This window comes from Scyliorhinus torazame, chromosome 3 (genome assembly GCF_047496885.1).
Source record: "Scyliorhinus torazame isolate Kashiwa2021f chromosome 3, sScyTor2.1, whole genome shotgun sequence".
In the NCBI taxonomy this organism is placed as follows: domain Eukaryota; kingdom Metazoa; phylum Chordata; class Chondrichthyes; order Carcharhiniformes; family Scyliorhinidae; genus Scyliorhinus; species Scyliorhinus torazame.
In genome coordinates this window covers 330,758,131-330,783,747 of record NC_092709.1, presented here as the reverse complement: position 1 = coordinate 330,783,747, position 25,617 = coordinate 330,758,131, and the positions used below count along the sequence as shown (strand labels likewise).

At 43.5% G+C, this 25,617-nt stretch overlaps 1 protein-coding gene across 1 annotated transcript in view; it reads left to right on the top strand.

Annotated features, from left to right (window-relative positions):
* The window catches only part of atrn (attractin), a 471,138-nt gene that overhangs the window by 199,884 nt on the left and 245,637 nt on the right, over positions 1-25,617 (top strand). Inside the window, exons 18-21 of the mRNA XM_072497666.1 lie at positions 1,651-1,872; positions 2,056-2,193; positions 8,305-8,398; positions 15,271-15,323. Coding sequence (XP_072353767.1) covers positions 1,651-1,872; positions 2,056-2,193; positions 8,305-8,398; positions 15,271-15,323 — 507 coding nt within the window. The remainder of the gene's footprint in view (positions 1-1,650; positions 1,873-2,055; positions 2,194-8,304; positions 8,399-15,270; positions 15,324-25,617) is intronic.

Below are 25,617 nucleotides of genomic sequence, written 5' to 3'. Positions count from 1 at the left end.
TCAATTTGTTTAAAAGGTGTCTGAATAAGCATCTCAAGTACCGCAGCTTGCAGGGCTATGAACCAAATGCTGGAAAGTGGTTTTAGGCTGGGTGGCTCATTTTCAACTATCGAAGACATGATGGGACAAGTGGCCTGTGTGTCACTTCTCTCTCTGCTGCAAAATTTCTATGATACACTTCGTTTTGCCATAACCTTTTCCCTAGTGATGGTGGTTGTTTTAAGTTCCTTTCTCCCATTCACCTCTTGATCTTCAATTCTCTTTGAGAAGTTTTCCAAATCTTTACAGTGAAGACAGACACAAAATGCATGTTTAATGTCTATGCCATTTCCTTGTTTTCTGTTTTGAATTGCTCAGACTCTCGTCTCTCGAGGACCAACACTAGTTTCAGTTACTCTTTTCCTATTTAAATACTTGTAGAAACTCTCGCTATCTGTTTTTATATTACTAGCCAGCTTTCTCTCTTTCTCCTTGTTATTTTCTTGTCGTTCTTAGCTGGTTCTTAAAATTTGACCAGTTTCTGACCATCTAATCTACTAATCTTTGCAGATTTGTACAGTGTTTCTGTCAATTTGGTAGTATCCTTAACTCAGAATTGTTCTGGTGGAATTTGCAGTCCTTAATTGCCAATGTAACATGCTATATCTTTTTGTTATTAAAGGAACCTCATAATTCATTGTGTGTGTCTATGTGGACATGTCTGCTTGTTTGCTAATGTAACATTGCTAACAACTATCTATCTATAAAACTTTGCCTCACATCTTCATGGAGAATAGGATATAATTTTGCTTTGTCAATAAAATGTTTTTAGGAAAATCCTCTTCTTAATATCTTTTTCACTCACTGTTCTTGGACATCTTATTCTATCAAACCAAATTTGACAGGCCAATCTGCATTCCTAAAAATTATCTGAATTCATTGAGGACATGACTTTAAATTTAAATCCCCTCTTTCAAATCAAGGAGTTGTTGCTGCATGTAACTAGAGGACTATGTATGATTGCATAGAACCTTCACAGTAGTTGTATTTTTATGTCTCGTTTTTTGCCTCCTACTGCATCCTCCTCCCTCCCCCCGCACACTTTCGCAATTTCTAAATGTGGGTTGAAATGTTTTTCAGTAAATGAGATTGTGCTTGAATATAACCTTTAGTTGCTAAAATCTCAGTGCTGCATAAACACCTAACGTTCTAATGATTGTAAACTTCTCAAGACTAAAATCAGTGGATCTTTTGTGAGGTGTAAGTAATTGCCATTTACTGGTACTTTTGCAATTCCACCCATTTGAAGTGGTCTGGAAACATTTGCATCGCACCACAGATGATACAAAGCACTATAATCTTCCAGCTCTTCACTTTAGCCAGTTTGCTGTTTTGCGCCATAATTTGTACATGATCCATTGTTGCAAAATAAAAAAAATTCATACCACTGTGTTCGGCTACTAACTTTCAGACCGTATTATATTCTGCCACTCTCACCCCTGCACTTGTTGTATAATCCCTTTGGACAATTTTCTTTTCTGGTTGCACTCTGTCTTCACACATTAGCCCTGTCCTCTTGTTTATGAATAATGTGTGAATCTTTTTTGTGCGGAATCACAGATGAACATGAAAACAATGTGTTGATGATGCATGCCTTTTCTGTCACCATAGCTGAAAATTGTTCTGGTTATCGAACATGCAGTCAGTGCTTGGAACAACCAGGATGCGGGTGGTGTACTGACCCCAGCAATACTGGAAAGGGACAGTGTATAGAAGGATCTTATCGAGGACCTGTGAAAATCCCCACAGTAAATACCCCCTATTTACCCATTCTGAATGTCAGCATGTGCCCAGCAGAAACAAAATACAACTGGTCCTTTATCCAGTGTCCAGGTTAGTAAATCATAGATCATAGAATTTACTGACCTTTCACAGACAAATAGAAACTAACTATTCTCATGCATTATGTCCAAGAAGTAATGTGCAATGTTTGGAGCGAGGAACTGGTGTATTAGTTGATACTTGTCATTTTATACCTCGCATTGGATGAAAACATGTTGTTTTTGTTCCTCTTAGCTTGCCAGTGTAATGGCCACAGCAAGTGTGTTAATGAAAGCATCTGTGAGAAATGTGAAGATCTAACAACTGGGAACCACTGTGAAACTTGCATCTCTGGTTATTATGGAGATCCTAAAAATGGAGGGAGTTGCCAATGTAAGTATCAATTTACTAATAAACCCCTAATTTCTCACAATGTCTTCCTTCTCCAGACCTTGACTTCTAGGGCACAGAGGTGCCAGCTGCCCTGGAGTTATGTTGAAGGTGAAATGAAAATGGCTTAATCTGTGAAACTTCACAATGACTGGGTGCAAAAAAGATTCTGGGAATCAAATCTGATTCTTTCATGGCTCAAGAACTCCCGCCACTTTTTTGAGCAACTGAGGAATAATTGATTGTCAATATTTGATTGTATTTATTTATTTATAGTGCAATTTTTTTGGTTTGAGGTATGTAACATCCATTGCCAGTGGTTCCATGGTCATGTTCTTTTGAACTGAATTTGTTGCGAGTCATCTGCTGCCTTTGCATAAAGAAGATTAATTTACAACTTCTGGGAATCTCTGTTCTTTGCCTTGTGCTGTGTGATTATGCTCTGTGCTGAAGAGTTATTGCCTGCCTGCATCATCATGCCTCACAAAGTTGGAGTTCATCTGAGGTTTGGAGTAACTGTTTGAAGTTGAGTTTTTATCCCTTTATTTGTAGAAGGGTCAAAGAACAAAGAAAATTACAGCACAGGAACAGGCCCTTCGGCCGTCCCAGCCTGCGCCGATCCAGATCCTTTATCTAAACCTGTCACCTATTTTCCAAGGATCTACTTCCCTCTGTTCCCTGCCCGTTCATATATCTGTCTAGATGCATCTTGAATGGTGCTATCGTGCCCACCCCTACCACCTGCGCTGGCAAAGTGTTCCAGGCACCCATCACTCTCTGCGTAAAAAACTTTCCATGCACATCTCCCTTAAACTTTCCCCCTCTCACCTTGAAATTGTGACCCCTTGTAATTGACGCCCCCACTCTTGGAAAAAGCTTGTTGCTATCCACCCTGTCCATACCTCTCATAATTTTGTAGACCTCAATCAGGTCCCCCCTCAACCTCCGTCTTTCCAACGAAAACAATCCTAATCTACTCAACCCTTCTTCATAGCTAGCACCCTCCATACCAGGCAACATCCTGGTGAACCTCCTCTGCACCCTCTAAAGCCTCCACATCCTTCTGGTAATGTGACCAGAACTGCACGCAGTATTCCAAATGTGGCCTAACCAAAGTTCTATACAACTGTAACATGACCTGCCGACTCTACTCATACCCCGTCCGTTGAAGGCAAGCATGTCTTGACCACTCTATCGACCTGCGTTGCCACCTTCAGGGTACAATGGACGTGAACTCCCAGATCTCTCTGTACATCAATTTTCTCCTGGACTCTTCCATTGACCGTAGAGTCCGCTCTTGAATTAGATCTTCCAAAATGCATCACCTCTCATTTGCCTGGATTGAACTCCGTCTGCCATTTCTCTGCCCAACTCTCCAATCAATCTATATTTTGCTGCATTCTCTGACAGTCCTCCTCGCTATCTGCAACTCCACCAATCTTGGTATCATCTGCAAACTTGCTAATCAGACCACCTATACCTTCGTCCAGATCATTTATGTATATCACAAACAACAGTGGTCCGAGCACGGATCCCTGTGGAACACCACTAGTCACCTTGCTCCATTTTGAGACACTCCCTTCCACCACTACTCTGCCTCCTGTTGCCCAGCCAGTTCTTTATCCATCTAGCTAGCACACCTGAACCCCATACGACTTCACTTTTTCCATCAACCTTCCATGGGAAACTTTATCAAATGCCTTACTGAAGTCCATGTGTATGACATCTACAACCTTTCCCTCATCAATTAACTTTGTCACTTCCTCAAAGAATTCTAATAGGTTTGTAAGTCATGATCTTCCCTGCACAAAACCATGCTGCCTATCACTGATAAGTCTATTTTCTTCCAAATGTGAATAGATCCTATTCCTCAGTATCTTCTCCCAACAGTTTGCCTACCACTGACGTCAAGTTCACGGGTCTATAATTCTCTGGATTATCCCTGCTACCCTTCTTAAACAAAGGGACAACAAGAGCAATTCTCCAGTCTTCCGGCACCTCAGCCGTGGTCAAGGATGTTGCAAAGATATCTGTTAAGGCCCCAGCTATTTTGTCCCTTCCTTCCCTCAGTAACCTGGGATAGATCCCATCCGGACCTGGGGACTTGTCCACCTTAATGCCTTTTAGAATACCCAAAACTTCCCCCTTCCTTATGCTGACTTGACCTAGAGTATTTAAACATCCATCCCTAGCCTCAACATCCGTCATGTCCCTCTCCTTGGTGAATACCGATGCAAAGTACTCATTAAGAATCTCACCCATTTCCTCTGACTCCGCGCATAAATTCCCTCTTTTGTCTTTGAGTGGGCCAATCCTTTTGCTCCTTATATACGAATAAAAGGCTTTGGGATTTTCCTTAACCGTGTTAGACAAAGATATTTCATGACCCCTTTTAGCCCTCTTTATTGCGCGTTTGAGATTTGTCCTACTTTCCCGATACTCCTCCAAAGCTTCATCAAAGCCTGGACCTTATGTATGCTTCCTTTTTCATCTTAGCTAGTCTCTCAATTCCAACCGTCATACATGATTCCCTAATCTTGACATTTCTATCCCTCATTTTCACAGGGACATGTCTGTCCTGCACTCTAATCAACCTTTCCTGAAAAGACTCCCACATTTCAAATGTGGATTTACTCTTAAACCGCTGCTCCCAATCCACATTCCCTAGCTCCTGTCGAATTTTGTTATACTTGGGTTTTACCCAATTTAGCACTCTTCCTTTAGGACCACTCTTGTCTTTGTCCATGAGTATTCTAAAACTTAGGGAATTGTGATCGCTATTCCCAAAGTAATCACTGACTGAAACTTCAACCACCTGGCCGGGATCATTCCCCAATACCAGGTCCAGTATGGCCCCTTCCCGAGTTGGACTATTTACATACGGCTCTAAAAAAACCTCTCCTGGATGCTCCTTACAAATTCTGCTCCATCTATGCTTCCAACACTACATGAGTCCCATTCAATGTTGGGGAAGTTAAAATCTCCCAGCACGACCACCCTATTGCTCCTACATTTTTCTATAATCTGCCTACATATTTGACCGTATATTTCATGCTCCCTTTTGGGAGGCCTGTAGTAAAGTCCCAACAACGTTACTGCACCCTTCCTATTTCTTAGCGCTACCCATATTGCCTCCGTGCTCGAATCCTCCATCGTGCCCTCCTTAATCACAGCTGTGATATCATCTCTGACCAGTAATGCAACTCCTCCACCCCTTTCACCTCCCCATCTATACCCTGGGTTATTTAGTTGCCAGTCTTGCCCTTCCTTCAACCAAGTCTCCGTAATACCAATAACATCATATTCCCAGGTACTAATCCAAGCCCTAAATTCATCTGCCTTACCTGCTACATTTCTCGCATTGAAACAAATGCACCTCAGACCACATGTCCCTTTGCGTTCATCATCTCTTCCCTGTCTACTCTTCCCCGTAGTCACATTGAGTTTATTATCTAGTACCTTACTGGCTTTAGTTGCTGCCTCTTTACTGACCCCAACTTCCTAATCTGGTTCCCATCTCCCTGCCATATTAGTTTAAAACCTTAAGTTGTGAACTGCATTGATCAGTAATAACCAGACTCAGTACAGATACGACAAGTGTCTTGCTTCATGCTTTCCCATAGGTGGACTCCTGCAGCGGTCTGTCATCGTCACTCAGGACTTCCTGAGCACAGGTTGGGTTTAGCACAGTGGTTAGTTAGCACTGCTGTCTCAGCACCAGGGACCCGGACTCAATGCCAGCCTTGGGTCACTGTCTGTGCAGAGTTTGTACATTCTCCTCATGTCTGCGTGGGTTTCCTCCTGGTGCCCAGGTATCCTCCCAGAGTCCAAAGATGTGCAGGTTAGGTAGATTGGCTATGCCAAATTGCCCCTTACTGTCTAAAACAATGTGTAGGTTAGATTAAGGGGTTAATGGGATAGGGCGGAGAAATGAGCTTGGCTGAAGTACTCTTTCAGAGAGTTGGTGCAGACCCAATGGGCCGAATGGCCTCCTGCACTGCAGAGATTCTGAGTGGGAAGACGATGGCATAGTGATAATGCCACTGAACTGATAATCCAGAGGGCCCAGGTTAATGCTCTTGGGACCCAGGTTTAAATCCAACGCCCAGTCTGGCTGGAAAAGGCTGCATCAAAAGGCCTTGTCTCAGTTGTCTTCTTTCCTTTTCCCAGTGAAATCTCATGAATATCAATTCTGCCTTCCTGCACGAGTTGCCCTTTGCACATGAATTAGGATCGTCTTTTCTATAGAACTGTTCCCTTTGTGCCGACCCTTCAGTTGACAAAATGGTTGGATGATGCACTCATAGATCATAGAATTTACAGTGCAGAAGGAGGCTATTTGGCCCATCGAGTCTGCACCGGCCCCCAAAGAGAGCACCCCACCCCCCAAAGAGAGAACCACAGCCAAGCCCACACCTCCACCCCATCCCAGCAACCCGACCTAAGCTTTTTGGACACCAAGGGCAATTTAGCATGGCCAATCCACCAAACCCACACATCTTTGGACTGTGGGAGGAAACCGGAGCACCCGGAGGAAACCCACGTAGACACTGGGAGAACATGCAGACTCCGCATAGACAGTGAACCAAACCGAGAATCGAACCTCGTTCCCTGGAGCTGGGAAGCAACAGTGCTAACCACTGTGCTGCTCTGTAATATTTTAGCTGAGGTATATGAAAGCAGTGAAGTTTCCTCTTCTGCGGAAGTAACTGGAGTTAATTTGGTCCCTCAATGGCACAGTTTTAACCAGGAGTTAATTTAATTTATAAATTATAGCGTGATGCCACATCAATACTTGGTGACATTATGCCATGGTTGAATAGAAATAATCCATGGTCATTTCAGTTGAACTGAAACTGTAAAATAGATATTTGAGCTGATTGATAAATAATTATGTCTGACTGGGTGGTGTAATGTGTGTGCTCACTATCCTTTCATCTCCATTCACAATTTAAATCCAGTTATGGCTGGTCAAGAATCTCGTCTCTGTCTAAAAGGTAAAGTCGCCATTGTCCAAGGCGACCTTAGGCTGCTTTCTCCTTTGAGGGGGGAGGACCGAGTGGTGGTGGTTTAACTTGAGAATCTCAGGCCAGGGGCAAGTTTGAGAAGGTGGGGCCTTTATGAATAACCTTAGCCGGTATGGGAATGAATCCGTGCTGTCTTGCCCACTGAGCTAAACCACCCCCATGCCTGACAGGAACATCAATGAGATAAATGGGGCAACCTTAACCCAGACAACAGTTTGAAGTGGCCTACAATTTTCCATGCATTTACTGTCTTATGAAGCTGGTATGGAAAATGGAACTGCCACGATGGTGCAGTAGTGGTTCCTTTTCCAAAATTGGGGGTGATGCCCATCTCAAGCAGCACCTATTTCCACCTTCATAACACAGCTCGACTTCGCCCCTGCCTCAACTCAGCTGCTGTTGAAACCCTCATCCACGCATTTATTATCCAGCCTCAACAATTCCAACACATTCCTGGCTTGTTTCTCCCATTCTGCCCTTCATAAACTTGAGGTTATTCAAAACTCTGCTGCTTGTGTCATTACTCACAGCAAGCCCCATTCCCCTGTCATCCATGCGCTTGTTGACCCATGTTGGCTCTTGGTGTAACACCTTGTATTGATTTTAAAATTTTCCTCCTTGTTTTCAAATCCCTCCATGGCCTCATACCCCTCCCCCCATCTCTGTAATCTCCTCTAGCCCCACAACCCCCTGAGATATCTGCGCTTCCCTACTTCTGGCCTCTTTCGCACTCCAGATTCTAATTGCTCCACCATTAGTGGCTGTGCCTTCAATTGTCTTGGTGCCAAATTATGGAACTTGCTTCCTGCACCTCTGTCTCTCTCTACCTCGCTTGCCTCGCTCACCTCTTTGTCATCTGATCTAATATGGGCGTCTGTGATTTGGTGTGCTACTTTTTTAATAATAATCTTGTGAAGAGCCTTGGGATGTCTCATTCCATTGAAGTTGTTGTATCGTGGTGCAAGCAGCATGGCAATAGACCCGGCGTAAATTAGCCCATTCATTTCATGCACAGTGAGCAAAGATGAATGGTTGTTTTTGTAATTTTTCACTGGCTGAATTGTTTGATTTTGTTTGCTTCCCCAAGCCTGCAAGTGCAACGGACACGCGACCATCTGCAATACCGAATCAGGAAAATGCTTCTGCACAACAAAAGGAATTAAAGGCGACAAGTGTCAGCTGTAAGTTCCATTCAGCTTTTTATGTGCACACTGCTTCTTGTGGAGGTTTATGGCTGCTGTAAAATTTCCATATATTTCAGTTCCACTTTGTGACCATGATATTTTCAGTTAATGAGCAAGCTAACGCAATCAAATTGAATGTTTGGAGAGTAATTTAAAAAGAACCCCTCATAAACTGCAGGCATCTGTTGTTCTGAGATACACCAAGTGCAGGAGGATATTATTCAATTCATTTTCTTGCCACAGATGTTTTGTTACTGTATTCAGTTTTCACATCAAACATTGTTTTCAGCATCTATTACATACACCGTTTGATATTAAGGCCTTATTCTGATATAGAAACATCAGCAAAACAATCATAAGTTTGAACCTCGAGTTTATATTGATGCAATCTATGAAGTTAGTAAGTCTCGCAAAAAAAAATTCTATTAGGTTCAGAGCTAGTTGTATTCGTAATGCTCAGCATTGATTTTTTTGTAGAATATACATTATGGGGGCAGAATTCCTATCAAAAATCTGGACCATCATTAATACCCCCACCTATTTTCCTCTCCGTAACATCAACCGTGCCTCAGTTTATCAACTACTGAACATTGTTTCTTCGTAACCTCCAGACGTGATTATTCCAACCTACTCCTCCTCACTGTCTTTGTGCTCACTGCGACCCATAAATTTGAGGTCGTTCAAAGCTCTGCCTGTGTCTAAATCCCATCCTGTCCGTTGATTGCTGACCTACATTGGTTCCCAGTCAAATAATACTATAATTTTTAAAATGTTGTTCCTTGTTTTCAAATCCTTCCCTGGCTTCTTGAACATTCCTGATTTTATTCACTCCACTATTCGCTGCCATGCCTTGAGTAGCTTTGGCCCTAAGCTCTGGAATTCCTTCCCTGAACTTTTCTGACTCTCTTCTCCACTTTTCTTCTTCAAGGTGCTCCTTAAAACCTACCTCTAGTGAGCCTTTGTTCACCTGGTTCAATATTATCTTGTGTGGCTTAGTATCAAATTTTGTTCCATAATACTTCAATTGATACACACACAAACCTCTGAAAAAGATGGTAGTCATCCAGCATGTTCATCTACTTTGGCCATTAGCTTTAACCATCCGGCCCAGAAAGATCTGCCAATTATAGCATTTCAACAGCCTTCCTGCCTTTCTAATTATTTGTTCACGAGACGTGAGTGATGCTGACAAGACCAGCATTTCATTTATTGCCTATCCTTGGGGTGAACTAATGCAGCAGAGACTGAGAATTAATCTAGGAGCCTTTGGGGACAAAATGGCTGTCTCTCACCCATATGATGCACCGCCTCTTTCTGGAAGACGTCCTTGTGTATGACTTTGATTCTGCTAGAAGTTGCACGTTCTTTCTGCTTTCTCGCTCAGTGTTTGAAGAAGGATGCCTGCTTGGCGAACGTCCTCCGAGGGCATCCCTGCCGCTGCAGGGATACATGAATAGGATGGGAATAGAGGGATACGGAACCAGGAAGTGCAGAAGATTGTAGTTTAGTCGGGCAGCATGGTCGGCACGGGCTTGGAGGGCTGAAGGGCCTGTTCCTGTGCTGTACTTTTCTTTGTTCTTTGCACCAGTTGAAGCCTTCAGAATAGGAGGGGAGAAAATTGGGGAGTCAGAATTAACAATATTAACTTTTTCAGAAGCTTAAGAAAATCTATTTGGGGCCCTTGGGGATAATTCCGGTCTATAATATCACAGAAAAACTCTATTTAAAACAATGGTGATTGTGATCTTGAACCTACCTGAGGGCTAATCTGGAATCTTGGGCAGGTCAATAATGGCTGGGGTAAAGTGTTTTATTCTCCACTCTTGATACCATAATTCTGTCTCTTTTGAAAGCTATTATTTGAAGCCTGATGCAAGTGACCATTTTTAACTTGAATTGTGAAGAATGGGTATTTTCTTTGGTATTGAATTTGTTGAAGGCAGTGTGTGTGAGATTAGAACTCCCTGCATTTTAAACATCTCATCTCCCCTCGGGTACTTTTTTTCTAATTACCTTACATCGGTGTTCTCTGATTGTCTATTTTTGGGTGCAAAACATCATATTGGACTATTGGAGGAACAGAGTTTCCCCAAATCTTGTCATCGTTGATGCTTCAACTCTGGTTGAAACCTGAACAGTCCCGGTCCACAGCCACCCTTCTCCACCTGGCTGAACTTCTCTCATTGAACAATTTCTCGTTAACTTGTCTCACGTCTCCAGATAGAAGGCATGGCTATAGGTACCTACGTGGACCCTAGTTATGCCTGTTCTTTTGTGAAGTCTGTGGAACATTTCTTGTTCCAGCCCTATGCAGGGCCCCTCTTTCTCTGGTCCGACAATGACTATATTGGCGCTGCTTGTTCTCCTCTTGAACTGGACAAATTTATCAATTTTGCTTCCAGTTTCTACCCTTCGCCCTTGGAAGATGTGGAACTTAGAACAATCGGCCTCAGTTGGGAAACCACATTCAACAAACTTCATAGAATCCCTACAGTGCAGAAAGAAGCCATAGGCCCATCGAGTCTGCCCCTCGAAAGAACACCCTACCTAGGCCCAATCCCCGGCCCTATTCCTGAAACCCACCCAAGAAGGCAATTTATCATGTCCAATCCACTTAGCCAGCACATCTTTGGACTGTGAGAGTAAACCCACGCAGATAGAGGGAAAACATCTAACTCCACACAGACAGTCACCTGAGGCTGAAATTGAACCTGGGAACTGGGGCTGTGAGACAGCAGTGCTAACCGCTGTGCCACCCTACTGGGATTAAAGGCAGACACATACCCTGGGCTTGGTGGTCTCCAACCTAGGGTATTAAAGGAAGTGTCAGCGGAGATGGTGGATCCATTGGTGATGATACTGCAAAACTCTCTGGACATGGGAAAGATTCCAGTGCATTGTAAAAATACTAATTTAACGCCCTGTTCAAAAAGGGAGGGAGGTAGAATGTAAGAAGTTACAGCCGAGTTAGTTTAACATCTGTTGTTGGGAAATTGTTGGACACAGTGGTGCAGTGGTTAGCTGCCTCAACTCCAGGGTCCCAGGTTCAATTCCGGTCTCGGGTGACTGTCTGTGTGGAGTTTGCATTTTCTCCCCGTGCCTACGTGGGTTTTCTCGGTGTTCCGGTTTCCTCCCACAGTCCAAAGAAGTGCAGGTTAGGCTATACTGAATGAATGAATGAATGAAATGAATGAATGAATGAAAATTGTTTATTGTCACAAGTAGGCTTCAATGAAGTTACTGTGAAAAGCCCCTAGTCGCCACATTCCGACGCCTGTTCGGGGAGGCTGTTACGGGAATTGAACCTTGCTGCTGGCCTACCTTTGTCTGCTTTCAAAGCCAGCGATTTAGCCCAGTGTGCTAAACAGCCCCAGTAGACCACTCTTTCAGGCAGCGAGTTCCAGATTCCCACCACCCTCTGGGTAAAAACATTTTTGTTCAAATCCTCTCTAAATCTCCTGCTCCTTCCTGTAAATCTATGCTCCTGGTTATTGACCCTGCCCTTAGTGTCCAAAAGGTTAGGTGGTGTTAATGGGTTACAGGGATGGGGTGGAGGCATGGGCTTGGGTAGTGTGCTCTTTCCGAGGGCTGGGGCAGACTCGATGGGTCGAATGGTCTCCTTCCGTACTGTAAATTCTATGAATCTATGAATTATTAAGGAAATAATATCAGGACATTTGGAGAGCAATATTCAATCCATCAGCGTCAGCATGGCTTTATGAAGGATAAATATTGTTTGACTAATTTGCCAAATTCTTCGAAGATGTAACAAGCCAAGTGGCTAATGGGGATCCTGTAGATGTAGTATACCTGGACTTCCGGAAGGCGTTTGGCAAGGTGCCGCACAGAAGGTTAATACACAAGGTTAGATCATATGGGGTTAGGGATAATTTACTAGCTTGGATAGAAGACTGGCTGACGGACAGAAGACAGTCGGCATAATTGTGACTTTTTCTGGATGACAAGATGTAACTGGTATGGTGTCACAAGATTCCGTCCTTGGGGCCCCCAATGATTTACAATCTATATTAATGACGTGAATTTAGGGATAGAAGGTTCTATAGCCAAATTTGCAGATTACATTAAAATCGGTGGGACAGTAAGTTGCATTGAGGAAATAACCTTACAACTGGATATAGGTTTGGTGACTGGGTCAAAATGTGGCAGATGGAGTTTAACATGGATATGTGTGAGGTTATCAATTTTGGTCAGAAAATTAAAAAGGCAACTTATTATCTAAATGGGGAGAAACATCAGGGTGCTCCGATGCAGAGGGATATGGGTATCTAGTGCATGATTCGCAGAAAATCAGCATGCAGGTACAGCAGATAAGACAAAGTGAATTGAATTTGGGCATTTATAGCTGAAGGAATAGAGTATAAAGGTAAAGGGCTGGGTTCTCCGTCTTGCCACGGCAGATTTCTGGTTCAGCACGCTGGCTGGTCAATGGGGTTTCCCATTGTGGGGCAGCCCCACGCCGCCTGGAAACTCCCGACGGCTGAGAATCCAGTCATGAAACTGTGGAACTCACTAACCCAGAGTACGGTGGATGCTGGGGCAGTGAGTAAATTTAAGGAGGAGTCAAACAGATTTTTAATTGCTAATGGTTCAAGGATTATGGAGAACGGGCAGAGAAGGTGACGATGAGGCCATGATGAGATCAGCCATGATCGTATTGAACCGTAGAGCAGGCTCAAAAGGCTAAATTGCTGCCTTCTGCTCCTAGTTCTTATGTTCTAAGAAAGAACTATTCTGTCTAATTCCACCTTCCTGCTCTTGGTCTGTAGCCCTGTAGGTAACAGCACCTCAAGCACAAATCTGGTGTTGTTGATTAATAAGGGGATTTCTTGATTAATAAGGGGGTCAGAGGGCAGCATGGTGGCACAGTCGTTAGCACTGCTGCCTACGGTGCTGAGGACCCGGGTTCGATCCCAGCCCCGGGTCACTGTCTGTGTGGGGTTTGCACATTCTCCCCATGTCTATGAGTTGCACCCCCACAACCCAAAGATGTGCAGGTTAGGTGGATTGTCTCTTAATTGGAGAAAAAAAAAATTGGGTAATCTAAATTTAAAAAAACAAAATAAAGGATCAGGGGTTATGGCGAGAAGGCACATATCAACCATGATTGAATGATGGAGCAGATTCAATGGGCCGAATGGCCTAATTTTGCTCCTATATCTTACGGTCTTCTGGTCAATAGTCCATCTCCAACAATTCCCTTTCTTGATTTCTTTGTCTCCATTTCTGGGGTTACAAATCAGAAATGTTCATTACAAGGCCACTAACTTCCAGAGCTACCTCTGCTACATTTTGTCACATCCTGCTTGCTGTAAAGACTCCATTCCAGTCTCCCAGTTCCTCCGACTCTGTCACATCTGTTTAGATGATGCTACCTTCCAAAGTGGAGCTTCCAACATTTCTTCCTACTTCCTGAATGGAGAATTTGCAACCCTGAGGCCCCCCCCCCCCCCCCCATTGTGGCTGATAGGGCCCTCAACCATGTTCAACCCAATTCCTACACTTCTGCCCTGACCCCAGCCTCTCCCTCCCAGAGCTACAAGAGGGTTCCCACACCACCAGCCTTCATATTTGAAGGCCTTCTATATTTCCAGCATCTCCAGCATGATGCCAGCACTAAACACCTTCTCCTCTCAACATTCAAAAGAGGACTGCTCCCTCTGACACCCTGGTCCACTATTTTACCACCCCTAACATTTTATCCTTTCCCACGGCACCTTTCAATGCAATCATAAGCTGTGTAACCCCTCACTCCCTTTACCTCTTCCCTCTTCACTGTCCAAGGCCCCAAACATTCCTTCCAAGTGAAGCAGCCATTTACTTGTATTTCTTTCGATTTACTATACGGTATTCATAGTTTAGAATGTGGCCTCCTCTATAATGGGGAGACCAAGTGCAGACTGGGTGACTGATTTATTGAACGCCTCTACTCCGTTCACGAGTATAACCCCAACTTTGTGGTTGCTTGTCATTTCAATTCAGCATCTTGCTCTTATGCTCACATGTCTGTCCTTGGCTTGCTGCAGTGTTCCAGTGAGCCCAACGCAAGCTGGAGAAACAGCACCTCATCTTTCCGTTAGCCTTCTGGGTTCAACTTTTGAGTTCAACAACTAGAGCCCATTAACTCTGACTTCCGTTTTGAATTTATTGATTTCCCCCAATTGCCAGTTCGTATCTTGTTTTCACGTTTTTGCTTTCGCAGCTGACCTTTATTTTGCTATTAACACTTACTCTGACCAGTGCTTTGTTTCTTTACTACTACTAGTACCACTCCTGTTGCCTTTTATCCCATGACGCTTTTGGTATTTCATTTCTCCCTCACTCTAACCTATTCCTGACCATCTCTTTTATTTTGCCTGAACCCCAAATCCCCTTTCTCAACAGCATAAAACTCATTAACCTCATCTGTTTCGTCAGTTCTGAGGAAGCGATATTGGACTCTAAACTTTAAACTGTATTTTTATAGATGCTTTAAAAAAAGTTTTAAAACTGAACTTCTGACCGAACTTCTGAGTTTTCCAGCACTTTGTTCTTGTTTTAGCCCTTTGAAGCTTTCATCTTGGTTTAGTGAGACCATGGCTGATCTTTTCTCTTAAGTCAATTCACCTCCTTTCACGGCAGTTCATTATTTCTAAGATGTGATACTGGGAAGTGTACAGATCTGACCTTGGGGCTTTTCACAAGTTTATCTCCTTTATCTTCTAGGCATCTAGTTAAGGGAACTTTTAGCGCTTGTATTTCGAAAGTGAAATGTTTTCAAGCATAATGTTTATATAATTACAATGTCGAACCAAATTAATGGGAAAGAATTCATGATTCCTTTGATTAATCTGTATTAAATTTGCTTCTAGGTGTGATGTTGAAACACGATACCAGGGCAACCCACTGAAAGGAACCTGTTACTGTAAGTGTACATGTACCTTGGCTAAGTGACAGAAAAATAAACGTGAATTAAATTGAATAACTTGCCAAACCTTTGAGTGAGAGATTGTGCACAGTTGGACATTTTTCACTATTATCAGTAGTCTTCAGTTATCTGTGAAATTCTTAACTTTTATTGGTCAGTGAGCCAAAACTTTTTCCAATGTGGCCATTACGGAGACATGGATTTCACAGGTGTAGGAATGGTTGTTAGATGTTCCGGGGTTTAGATATTTTAAGAAGAATAGAGAGGGAAGTAAAAGAGGAGGTGGAGTGGCACTGTTAATTAGGGAGTGCATCACAGTTGCAGAAAAGGAGGCAGGCGAGGAGGGTTTGTCTACTGAGTCAATATGGGTGGAAGTCAGAAACAAGAAAGGAGCAGTCACTTTAATGGGAATTTTTTATAGACCCCCCAATAGCAGCAGAGAAATGGAGGTATAGTTTGGACGGCAGATCTTGGAAAGATGCAGAAGTAACAGTTGTTGTCATGGGTGACTTCAACTTCCCCAATATTAACTGGAACCTCCTTACTGCAAATGGATTGGATGGTGCAGATTTTGTCAGGTGTGTACAGGAAGGATTCCTGACTCAATATGTCGATAGACCGACTAGGGGGTGGTCATATTGGATTTGGTGCTTGGCAGCAAACCAGGCCAGGTGTCAGATGTCTCGGTGGGAGAGCATTTCGGTGACAGTGACCACAATTCCTTGACCTTTACCATAGCCATGGACAGGGATAGGAACAGACAGTATGGGAAGGTATTTAATTGGGGTAGGGGAAATTATACTGCTATTAGACAGGTGCTGAGGAGCATAAAGGGAGGGGGGAACAGTTGTTCTTGGGGAAATGCACAACAGTAATGTGGGGGTTGTTTAAGGAGCACTTGCTACGAGTGCTGGATAGTTTTGTCCCACTGAGACGAGGAAGGAATGGTAAGGTGAAGGAGCCTTGGATGACAAGAGAAATGGAGCTTCTAGTCAAAAGGAAGAAGGAAGCTTGCATAACGTTGAGGAAGTAAGGATCTGCCACGGCTCTAGAGGGTTACAAGGTAGCCAGGAAGGAACTCAAAAATTGACTTAGGAGAGCTGGAAGGGGGCATGAAAAAGCACTGGCGGGAAGGATTAGGGAAAACCCCAAGGCATTCGAGACTTGTGTGAGAAATAAAAGAATGATCAGAGTGAGAGTAGGGCCGATCAGGGATAGTGGAGGGAACTTGTGCCTAGAGTCTGAGGAGATTGGGGAGGCCCTAAATGAATATTTTGCTTCAGTAGTCACGAGATAGGGGAACCTTGTTGCTCAGCAGAACAGCGTCAACCAGGTTAATAGACTCGAACAGGTTGAAATTAAGAAGGAGGGTGTGCTGGAAATTTTGAAAAGCATCAGGTTAGATAAGTCCCCTGGGCCTTATGGGATATACCCAAGGTTACTTTGGGAAGCGAGGGAGGCGATTGCTGCGCCGTTGGTGATGATCTTTGCGTCCTCACTCTCCACTGGAGTAGTACCGGATGATTGGAGGGAGGTGAATGTTGTTCACCTGTTCAAGAAAGGGAATAGGGAAATCCTTGGGAATTACAGTCTTGCATCTGTGGTGAGCAAATTATTGGAAACGATTGAGAGATAGGATTTATGATTATTTAGAAAAACATACTTTGATTAAAGATAGTCAGCATGGCTTTGTGAGGGGCAGGTCATGCCTCACAAGCCTCATTGAATTCTTTGAGGATGTGACGAGACACATTGATGAAGGTTGGGTAGTGGATGTAGTGAATATGGATTTCAGTAAGGCATTTGATAAGGTTCGCCATGGTAGGCTTATTCAGAAAGTTAGGTGGCATGGCTTACAGGGAAATTTGGCTGTCTGGATACAGAATTGGCTGGCTGAAAGAAGACAGTGACTGGTAGTGGATGGAAAGTATTCCGCCTGGAGGTGGCCAGTCGTGTCCAACAGGGATCTGTTCTGGGATCTCCGCTCTTTGTTATGTTTATAAATGACTTGGATGAGGAAGTGGAAGAGTGGGTTAGTAAGTTTGCCGATGATACGGAGGTTGGTGGAGTTGTAGCTAGTGTTGAGGGCTGTTGCAGGTTACAACAGGACATTGACAGGATGCAAAGCTGGACTGAGAACTAGCAGATGGAGTTCAACCTAGATAAATGTGAAGTGATTCATTTTGGAAGGTTGAATTTGAATGCTGAATACAGGGTTAAAGGCAGGATTCTTGGAAGTGTGGAGGAACAGAGGGATCTTGGGGTCTATGTATATAGATCCCTCAAAGTTGCCACCCAGGTTGATAGGGTTGTCAAGAAGGCGTATGGTGTGTTGCCTTTTATTAACAGGGAGATTGAGTTTAAAAGCCGATTGGTTTTGCTGCAGCTTTATAAAATCCTTGTTCGAAACACTTGGAATATTGTGTCCAGTTCTGGTCGCCTCATTATAAGAAGGGTGTGGATACTTTGGAAAGGGTGCAGAGAAGCTTTACCAGGATGCTGCTTGGACTGGTGCATGTCTTATGAAGAAAGGTTGAGGGAGCTAGGGCTTTTCTCACTTGAGCGAAGAAGGCAGAGAGATGACTTGATAGAGGTGTACAAGATGATGAGAGGCATGAATAGAGTGGGTAGCCAGAAACCTTTCCCCAGGGCAGAAATGGTTGTCACGAGGGGGACATAATTTTAAGATGATTGGATGAAGGTATCGGGGAGGTGCCAGAGGTAGGTTCTTTACACCGAGAATGGTGGGTGCGTGGAATGCACTGCCAGCAGAGTTGGTGGAGTCAGAGTCATTAGGGACATTTAAGCGACTCTTGGACAGGCACATGGCCAGCAGTAAATTGAAGGGGTGTAGGTTAGGTTGATCTTAGATTAGGATAAATGGTCGGCACAACATTGTGGGCCGAAGGCCTGGCCTGTACTGTACTGTTCTTTGTTCTCTGTTCTATATCATGATTTAAGAAATTTATAAGGCTCAGGGCTGCAAGTTTCTTTCAGAGCACTACTAAGGCCTCAACATAACTGGCAAGATTTTCCTTTGTGTCTGCAGTAAAACTTTATGAACCAATTATAAGATTTCATTGGAGAAACTCCTTCAATTCATTCCATGAAAACTGTCATAGAAGAGAGAATGTTAGGGTCCCACACACTCTATGCTAAAGCAGTACATGAAAACTGGGAGAGTAACTTAAAATTTTAGATAGACATCTATAAGAATAGGTACATAAAGCAAAAAAATATTTTCTTTAATTAGAGATAATAGAATCCTAGGTTTCATAAATCGTGGTATGTAATACAAAAGCAAAGAAGTAACAATAAACCAATTTAAAACTTTTGAGTTGATTTGAATGTGAAGGTGCGCTATTTTACATAAGTAATAAGGGCGACATTAGGAGTGCTTAAGAGGGAGTCCTGTGAGGAGGGAGCGAGGTGCTCCTATCATTTCTTTTCTATCCTCCAAGAGCGTGAGGGGAGCCGGGAGTTTTCAAAGAGCGCAGCTGACTGGTGGATATTTGTTTTAGCAAAGGTAGGGACTTCGTTGATTTATTTTAAAAAATATAATAGCCTACTGAAGTTTTAAATTTAAAGGGTTTAGTAATATCAGGAGAGCTCAAAATCGTAGTTTGCTCCATGTGGGAATCCGGTAACATTTCCAGTCTCGTGTGTGGTGTGTGTGCGTCCGTGCGTCCGTCCGTGCGTCCGTCCGTGCGTCCGTCCGTCCGTCCGTCCGTCCGTCCGTCCGTCCGTCCGTCCAACTGCAGCTCCTGGAGGTTCGGGTTTCAGAACTGGAATGGCAGCTGGGGACACTGGAGCATCCACAAGTCTGAGAGCATCTTGGATAGCACATCTAGGGAGGTGGTCACACTGCAGCTGCAGGGGCCTGAGGAAGGACCGGAATGGGTGACCATCAGTATGTTCCACCAGAGAGAGTGAAGAGTGTTAAGCTTCTAGCACCACAAGCCGCCTATCCGAACACACGGGGGGAAATAGAGGAAGAGCAATAGTAATAGAGGATTCCATATTCGGGTGAACAGATAAACGCTACTGTGGTTGTCAGTGTGACTCCAGGATGTTGTGTTGCCTCCCTGGTCCCAGAGTCCTGGATGTCACTGAATGGCTTCAGGGCATCCTGAAGGGGGAGGGTGCTGAGGCTGAGGTCATGGCACATGTTGGTACCAATGGCATAGGTAGAAAGAGGGATGAGGTCTTGCATCAAGAATTCAGGTAAGTGCTGTCAAAGGAGGCTTGGTGTTGATTAGGTGCCAAAAAGATCATTTACACATGGAAGCTGGGGGCTGATATGTTAAATCAAAATCAATATTATGTCTTTCACCTGAGGAGCGGGTGGTTAACGGTGAGGCTGAGAGTTTTGGGTTACAGGAAGATATAAATGGGATGGTCAAATGGCAGAAAAGTGGCAGAAGGAATTTAATCCTGAGTGTGAGGTGGTACACTTTGGAAGGAGCAATCTGACAAGGAAATATTCTAAAAATAGCACCACACTGGGAAGTCCTGAGGAACAAAGAGACCTTGGTGCGTTTGTAAATAGATCTCTGAAGGCAGAAGGGCAGGTTAATAGGGTGGTTAAAAAAAACATATGGTACACTTGCCTTGATCAATAGATTACAAAAGCAAGGCAGCCATGTTGGAGCTATATAGAACTTTGGTGAGGCTACAGCTGGAGTACTGTGTGCAGTTCTGGTCACCACATTATAGGAAGGATGTGATTCCACTGGAGCGGATGCAGAGGCGTTTCACCAGGATGTTGCCTGGGATGGAACATTATAGTTATGAAGAGAGGTTGGATAGGCTTGGGTTGTTTTCACTGGAGCAGAGAAGACTGAGAGGCCACCTGAACAAGGTGTAAAGGTGATGAGGGGCATGCACAGGGTGGATAGGGCATAGCTGTTCCCCTTAGTTAAAGTGTTGGTTACGAGAGGATACAAGTTCAAAGTGAGGGGTGGGAGGTTCAGCAGAGATTTGAGGAACTACTGTCTTTACCCAGAGAGTGGTGAAGATCTGGAATGCACTGCCTGGGAGGGTGGTTGAGGCGGGTTGCCTTGCATCCTTTTTAAAAAGTACCTGGATGAGCACTTGGTACGTTTTAACATTCAAGGCTATGGGCCAAGTGCTGGCAAATGGGATTAGGATTGGCAGATCAGGTGCCTTTCATGAGGCGGTGCAGACTCGATGGGTGAAGGGCCTTTTATGTACTGTATTTTTCTGTGATTCAGCATACATCTTGTACTCTGTCTCTATTAATAAAGCCCAGAATATGACATGCTTTGCTAACTGCTCTCTCCGTCTGTTCAACGATCTATGCACAAATACACCCAAATCCATCTGCTCCATGAGAATTTTACCCCTTATTTTTCATTGTACCTCCATGTTCTTCCCACCAAAATGCAACACCTCACACTTCTCCACATTAAATTGAGGGAGTTACACACCTATTCGATTACAGTGTTCCTCATTCCCCAACTGACCAGAAGACACTTTGGGTTTCAGTGCAAGAACTTTATAGCAGGGGAGCTGAGCACCCACTAGGTGGCTTGCCAGTTCCGTAATCATAGAAAATACAGGGCAATTATACTTTTTGCTCATCTTCCAAGTAATTAACCTATCTCAATCAAAAGCATACATTGGTGTGTAGAAATTATCTGTATCCATTGGCAGCTAATAATTGGGATTGCATAATGTATAATACCTGAATATAATTAACCACTCATAATATGGGCATGCATGTTTAATTATAATATCGCCAATCATGTATTCGCCTCTACTTATTTAATAACTGCTAGACAGGAGTAAGATAAAGATCTGCCTGAGCAGTGATGTACTATACTCCCCTTCCATTGACAAGTGCATTTGTCTAGCACACAGCTGCAGTAGTGATCAATTGAATTTTCGTGTGTGAACTGTGTGACTCCAGCCTCCCTATAATTAATATAGCAAGGATCCTTAAGTTGTATCTGTAGACATTTTAGGTGAAACAACTGTTTTCTCTTCACTAGTTTTCTGTCTTGAAGAATTTAGCAGCTAGCAGCCTGTGGTTTTAAACCTGTATAATTTTTAACCCTTTCAGTCTGCCACCTATATCTACCCGCTCCACCGTCTTGACTATATCCTTTTGAAGTTCCTAGCCCTTTTCATTGTTTACAATGCCCCTAGTTTTGCGTCACCCACAAACATTGAAATAGTCCCCTGCAAACCAAGATCTAAACAATTAACATCTCAGGAAAAGCAAGAGTCTTAATTCCAACCTCTGGAGAACACCTTCCTCCAGCCTGAAAAATATCCATTGACCATTACACTCTGCATCCTATTATTCAGCCAATTTTGTATCCACATGCTACCGTCCATTTTGTTCCATCAGCTATAACGTTTCTCACAAGTCTGTTGTGTGGAACAATGCCCCCTGAAAGTCTCTTTACACCACGTCAACAGCATTATCCTCATCGACCCATTCTGTTACCACGTCAGAAGAATTTACGTTTAACAGTATTTCCCCATTAGAAATCCATGCCGACTCCTCCTGATCAACCCACATTTTTCCATCTGTCAACTCATTCTATCCTAAATAATTGTCTCTTGAAACTTGCCCACTACTGATGTTAAACTGACTGGCCTGCAATTACCCAGGCTATCCTTACAACCTTTTTTGAACTAGGGTGTACCATTTGAAACTCCCCACTCCTGGCACCTCCCTGAGTTTAGAAAAGCCGAGAAGATTATGGCCAGCGATCCCGCAATTTCCATTCTCACTTCCTTCAATATCCTTGGGTGTATCTCAGCTGGTCCTGCACATCTGGTGCCATGCCAACAATCAATTCAACACTTCCTTGTTATCAATTTTGAGCTCTTCGATGTACAGTTTCCTCATCTGTTCCCATGTTCTGGGTAGCATCTGTCTCCTTGGTGAAGGTGGATGCAAAGTATCCACTTAATACCTCGGCCATGTCCCTAGTCTCCATGTGTAAATCCGTTTTTGGTCCCTAATCGGACTTACTCTTTTTACCACCCTTTTGCTATTTATGTGCCTATAGAAGGCTTTGGGATTCCCCTGTTGGCTGCCAGCGTTTCCTCCTAATCTCTCTCTGCTTCTCCAATGTGCTCCTCCACCTCCCCTCTGAACCCTCTTTATTCTTCTTGGCTCTCGAAAGTATTTTCTCCCTGACACCTGTCATCAGCACACCTTTTCTCCCTTACCTTAATTTCATCCAAGGAGCTCTGGATTTGTTTGCCCTACCTTTCAGTTTTAAGGGAATATATCTTGACTGTTTGCAGAGCATTTCTGTTTTGAAGGTAGCCCATTGTTCAGCTACGATTTTTGCTCCCAACCCTTTGTTCCTTTTGAAGTCAGCTCATCTCCCAGTTAATTCTTTTTACTCTGGATTGCCTGTTTTCCTTTTCCAGCATCATCATTAACCTTCCACTGCAATGATCACCATTTCCTAAATGTTCCCCCATTGATACATGATCTATTTACCCCCAAGGACCAGGTTCAACAGTGCATTCTTTCTTGTTGCACTGGGCACACATTGCTGTAGAAAACTTTCCTGAGCGCATTCTAGAAACTTTCTCCCCTCTCTGCCCTTTTCACTGCCACTATCCCAGTCTACGTTTGGGTAATTAAAGTGCCCCATTAAAACTACTCTTAAATGTTTGCGCCTCTCTGTAATTCTTCTATATCATTCTCACAAGTTGGCAGTCTATAGACTACACTGAGCAAGTATATTGCATCCTTCGGCCCTTGAAACCCCTGAGGCATTCTCTTTCTCCAGCACTACAGTGCTGTCCGTAACCAATACCACTACCCCTCCCCTTTCCTTCTCATCTTTTCTGAACACCTTGTACTCTAGAATTATTAATACCCATAGTCTAATCTTGCCTTACCTTGAGCCAGGCCTCGGTTATTGCCACAGCATCATATTTCCACAATGCAATGTGTGCTTTTCAGTAAGATTTAATTTTAAGTTCTTATAAATGAGATTATGGGTTTACTTGTTTGCAATAACCCTTCTTATCGTAAATCACGCAAGGTTCTAGTGACTTAACCATATGGCAAGAAAGAACATTTTAAATGATAATTCAGAAAGTTTATTAATCATTAAAAAGGTAACAAGTCAGATAAAAAGCAAAGTATCAATCAACAGCACTTTGCAGTGATTAACAGTAAGAGGAGAAAGCTGACTTCTCACCGCCCTTCTCGGAGCAGGTCATCAAGTATCAACTTCGAAAAACTTCGAAGACCGCTCTCAGCATCACTCTCTTCGCACCTCTCTCCTTCTCTGCCTCGCATAAACTTCTCTCTCTCCCTCTCAATACTCACATCTTTCTCTTTACGTCTCTCTTCACATCGTCCCCTGTTTCTCTGCCTCTGACTGACTTTTTCTCCGAAAGTGGCTTCTCGAGACCCCTTTCTTGTACCGTACAAATTGAAAGCTCACCTTATCCAATTGTTGGAAAATAGCCGTTGGTTTATAACTTGTCAATAATAATTTTAAAAATTAACCCATTGCTCTTTAGCTAATTACACATGCTGCCACAGTTTTAGAACAATGCTTCTTCTCAAACTATATCTCTTATCTTGGACCATAAGACATAGGAGCAGAATTAGGCCATTCGGCCCATCAATCATGGCTGATGTGTTTCTCAACCCCATTCTCTTGCCTTCTCCCCATAACCACTGATCCCCAGATCAATCAAGAACCTATCTGTCTCTGTCTTAAAGACATTCAGTAATTTGGCCTCCACAGCCTTCTGCGGCAATGTGTTCCACAGATTTACCACCCTCTGGCTGAAGAAATTCCTTGTCATCTCCGTTTTAAAAGATTGTCCCTTCAGCGTGAGACTGTGGCCTCGGGTTTTAGTTTTTCCTACCTGTGGAAACATCCTCTCCACGTCCACTCTATCTAGGCCTCTCAGTATTCTGTAAGTTTCAATGGGATCCCCCTTCATCCTTCTAAACTCCAACGAGTACAGACCCAGAGTCCTCAACCGCTCCTCGTATGACAAGCTCTTCATCCCAGGGATCATTCTTGTGAACCTCCTCTGGATGCTTTCCAAAGTCAAAACATCCTTCCATAGATACGGGGCACAAAACTGCTCCCAATACTCCAAATGAGGTCTGACCAAACCTTTATACAGCCTTAGAAGTACATCCCTGCTTTTGTAATCTAGCCCCATCGACATGTATGCTACGATTGCATTTGCCTTCCTAATTGCCGACTGAACCTGAACATTAACCTTAAGAGAAGGTGTGTAGGCTGGTGGCACGGTGGCGCAGTGGTTAGCATTACTGTCTCACGTTGCTGAGGACCCAGGTTCGATCCTGGCCCCGGTTCACTGTCTGTAGAGTTTGCATGTTCTCCCCATGTCTGTGTGGGTCTCACCCACACAACCCAAAGATGTGAAGGACAGGTGGATTGGCCACACTAAATAGCCCTTTTAATTGGAAACAAAAAGAATTTGGTACTCTAAATTTAAAAAAAAAAGTTAAGACAATCTCAAAATTAGGAATCCGGAGTCCCTTTGTGCTTCTAATTTCTGAAGCCTTTTCCCATTTCGAAAATATTCTATGCCTCCATTCTTCCTACTTCAGTGTATAACCTCACACTTTTCCACATTGTATTCCATCTGCCACTTCTTTGCCTATTCTCCTAGCCTTCTGCGGCCCCCCTGCTTCCTCAATACTACCTGTCCCCCTGCATGTCTTTTTATCATCTGCAAATGCCCTCAGTTCCTCCTTCCAGATTGTTAATGTATATTGAGAAAGGTTGTGGTCCCAACACCGAGCCCTAAGGTACACCACCAGTCACTGGCTGCCATCCTAAAAAAGATTGGTTTATCCCCACCCTCTGTCTTTTGCCAGTCAGCCGATCCTCTATCCATCCAGGATCTTACCCTTAATACCATGGGCTCTTAACTTATTCAACAGCCTCCTATATGGCACCTTGTCGAAGGTCTTCTGGAAATGTAAATATATCACGTCCACTGGTTCTCCTTTGTCTAACTTCCTTGTTACATCCTTAAAGAATTGTAATAGATTTGTCAGACATGACCTCTCCTTGACAAAACCGTGCTGTCTCAGTCTTATTTTATCATGAACTTCCAGGTACTCAGCCATCTCATCTTTAACAATAGACTATAAAATCTTACCAATAACCCAAGTGAGGCTAACCGGCCTATAATTTCCGGTCTTCCATCTCCTTCCCTTCTTAAACAGGAGTGTTACATTTGCCATTTGCCACTCCTCTGAGACCTTTCCTGCCTCCAGTGATTCCTGAAA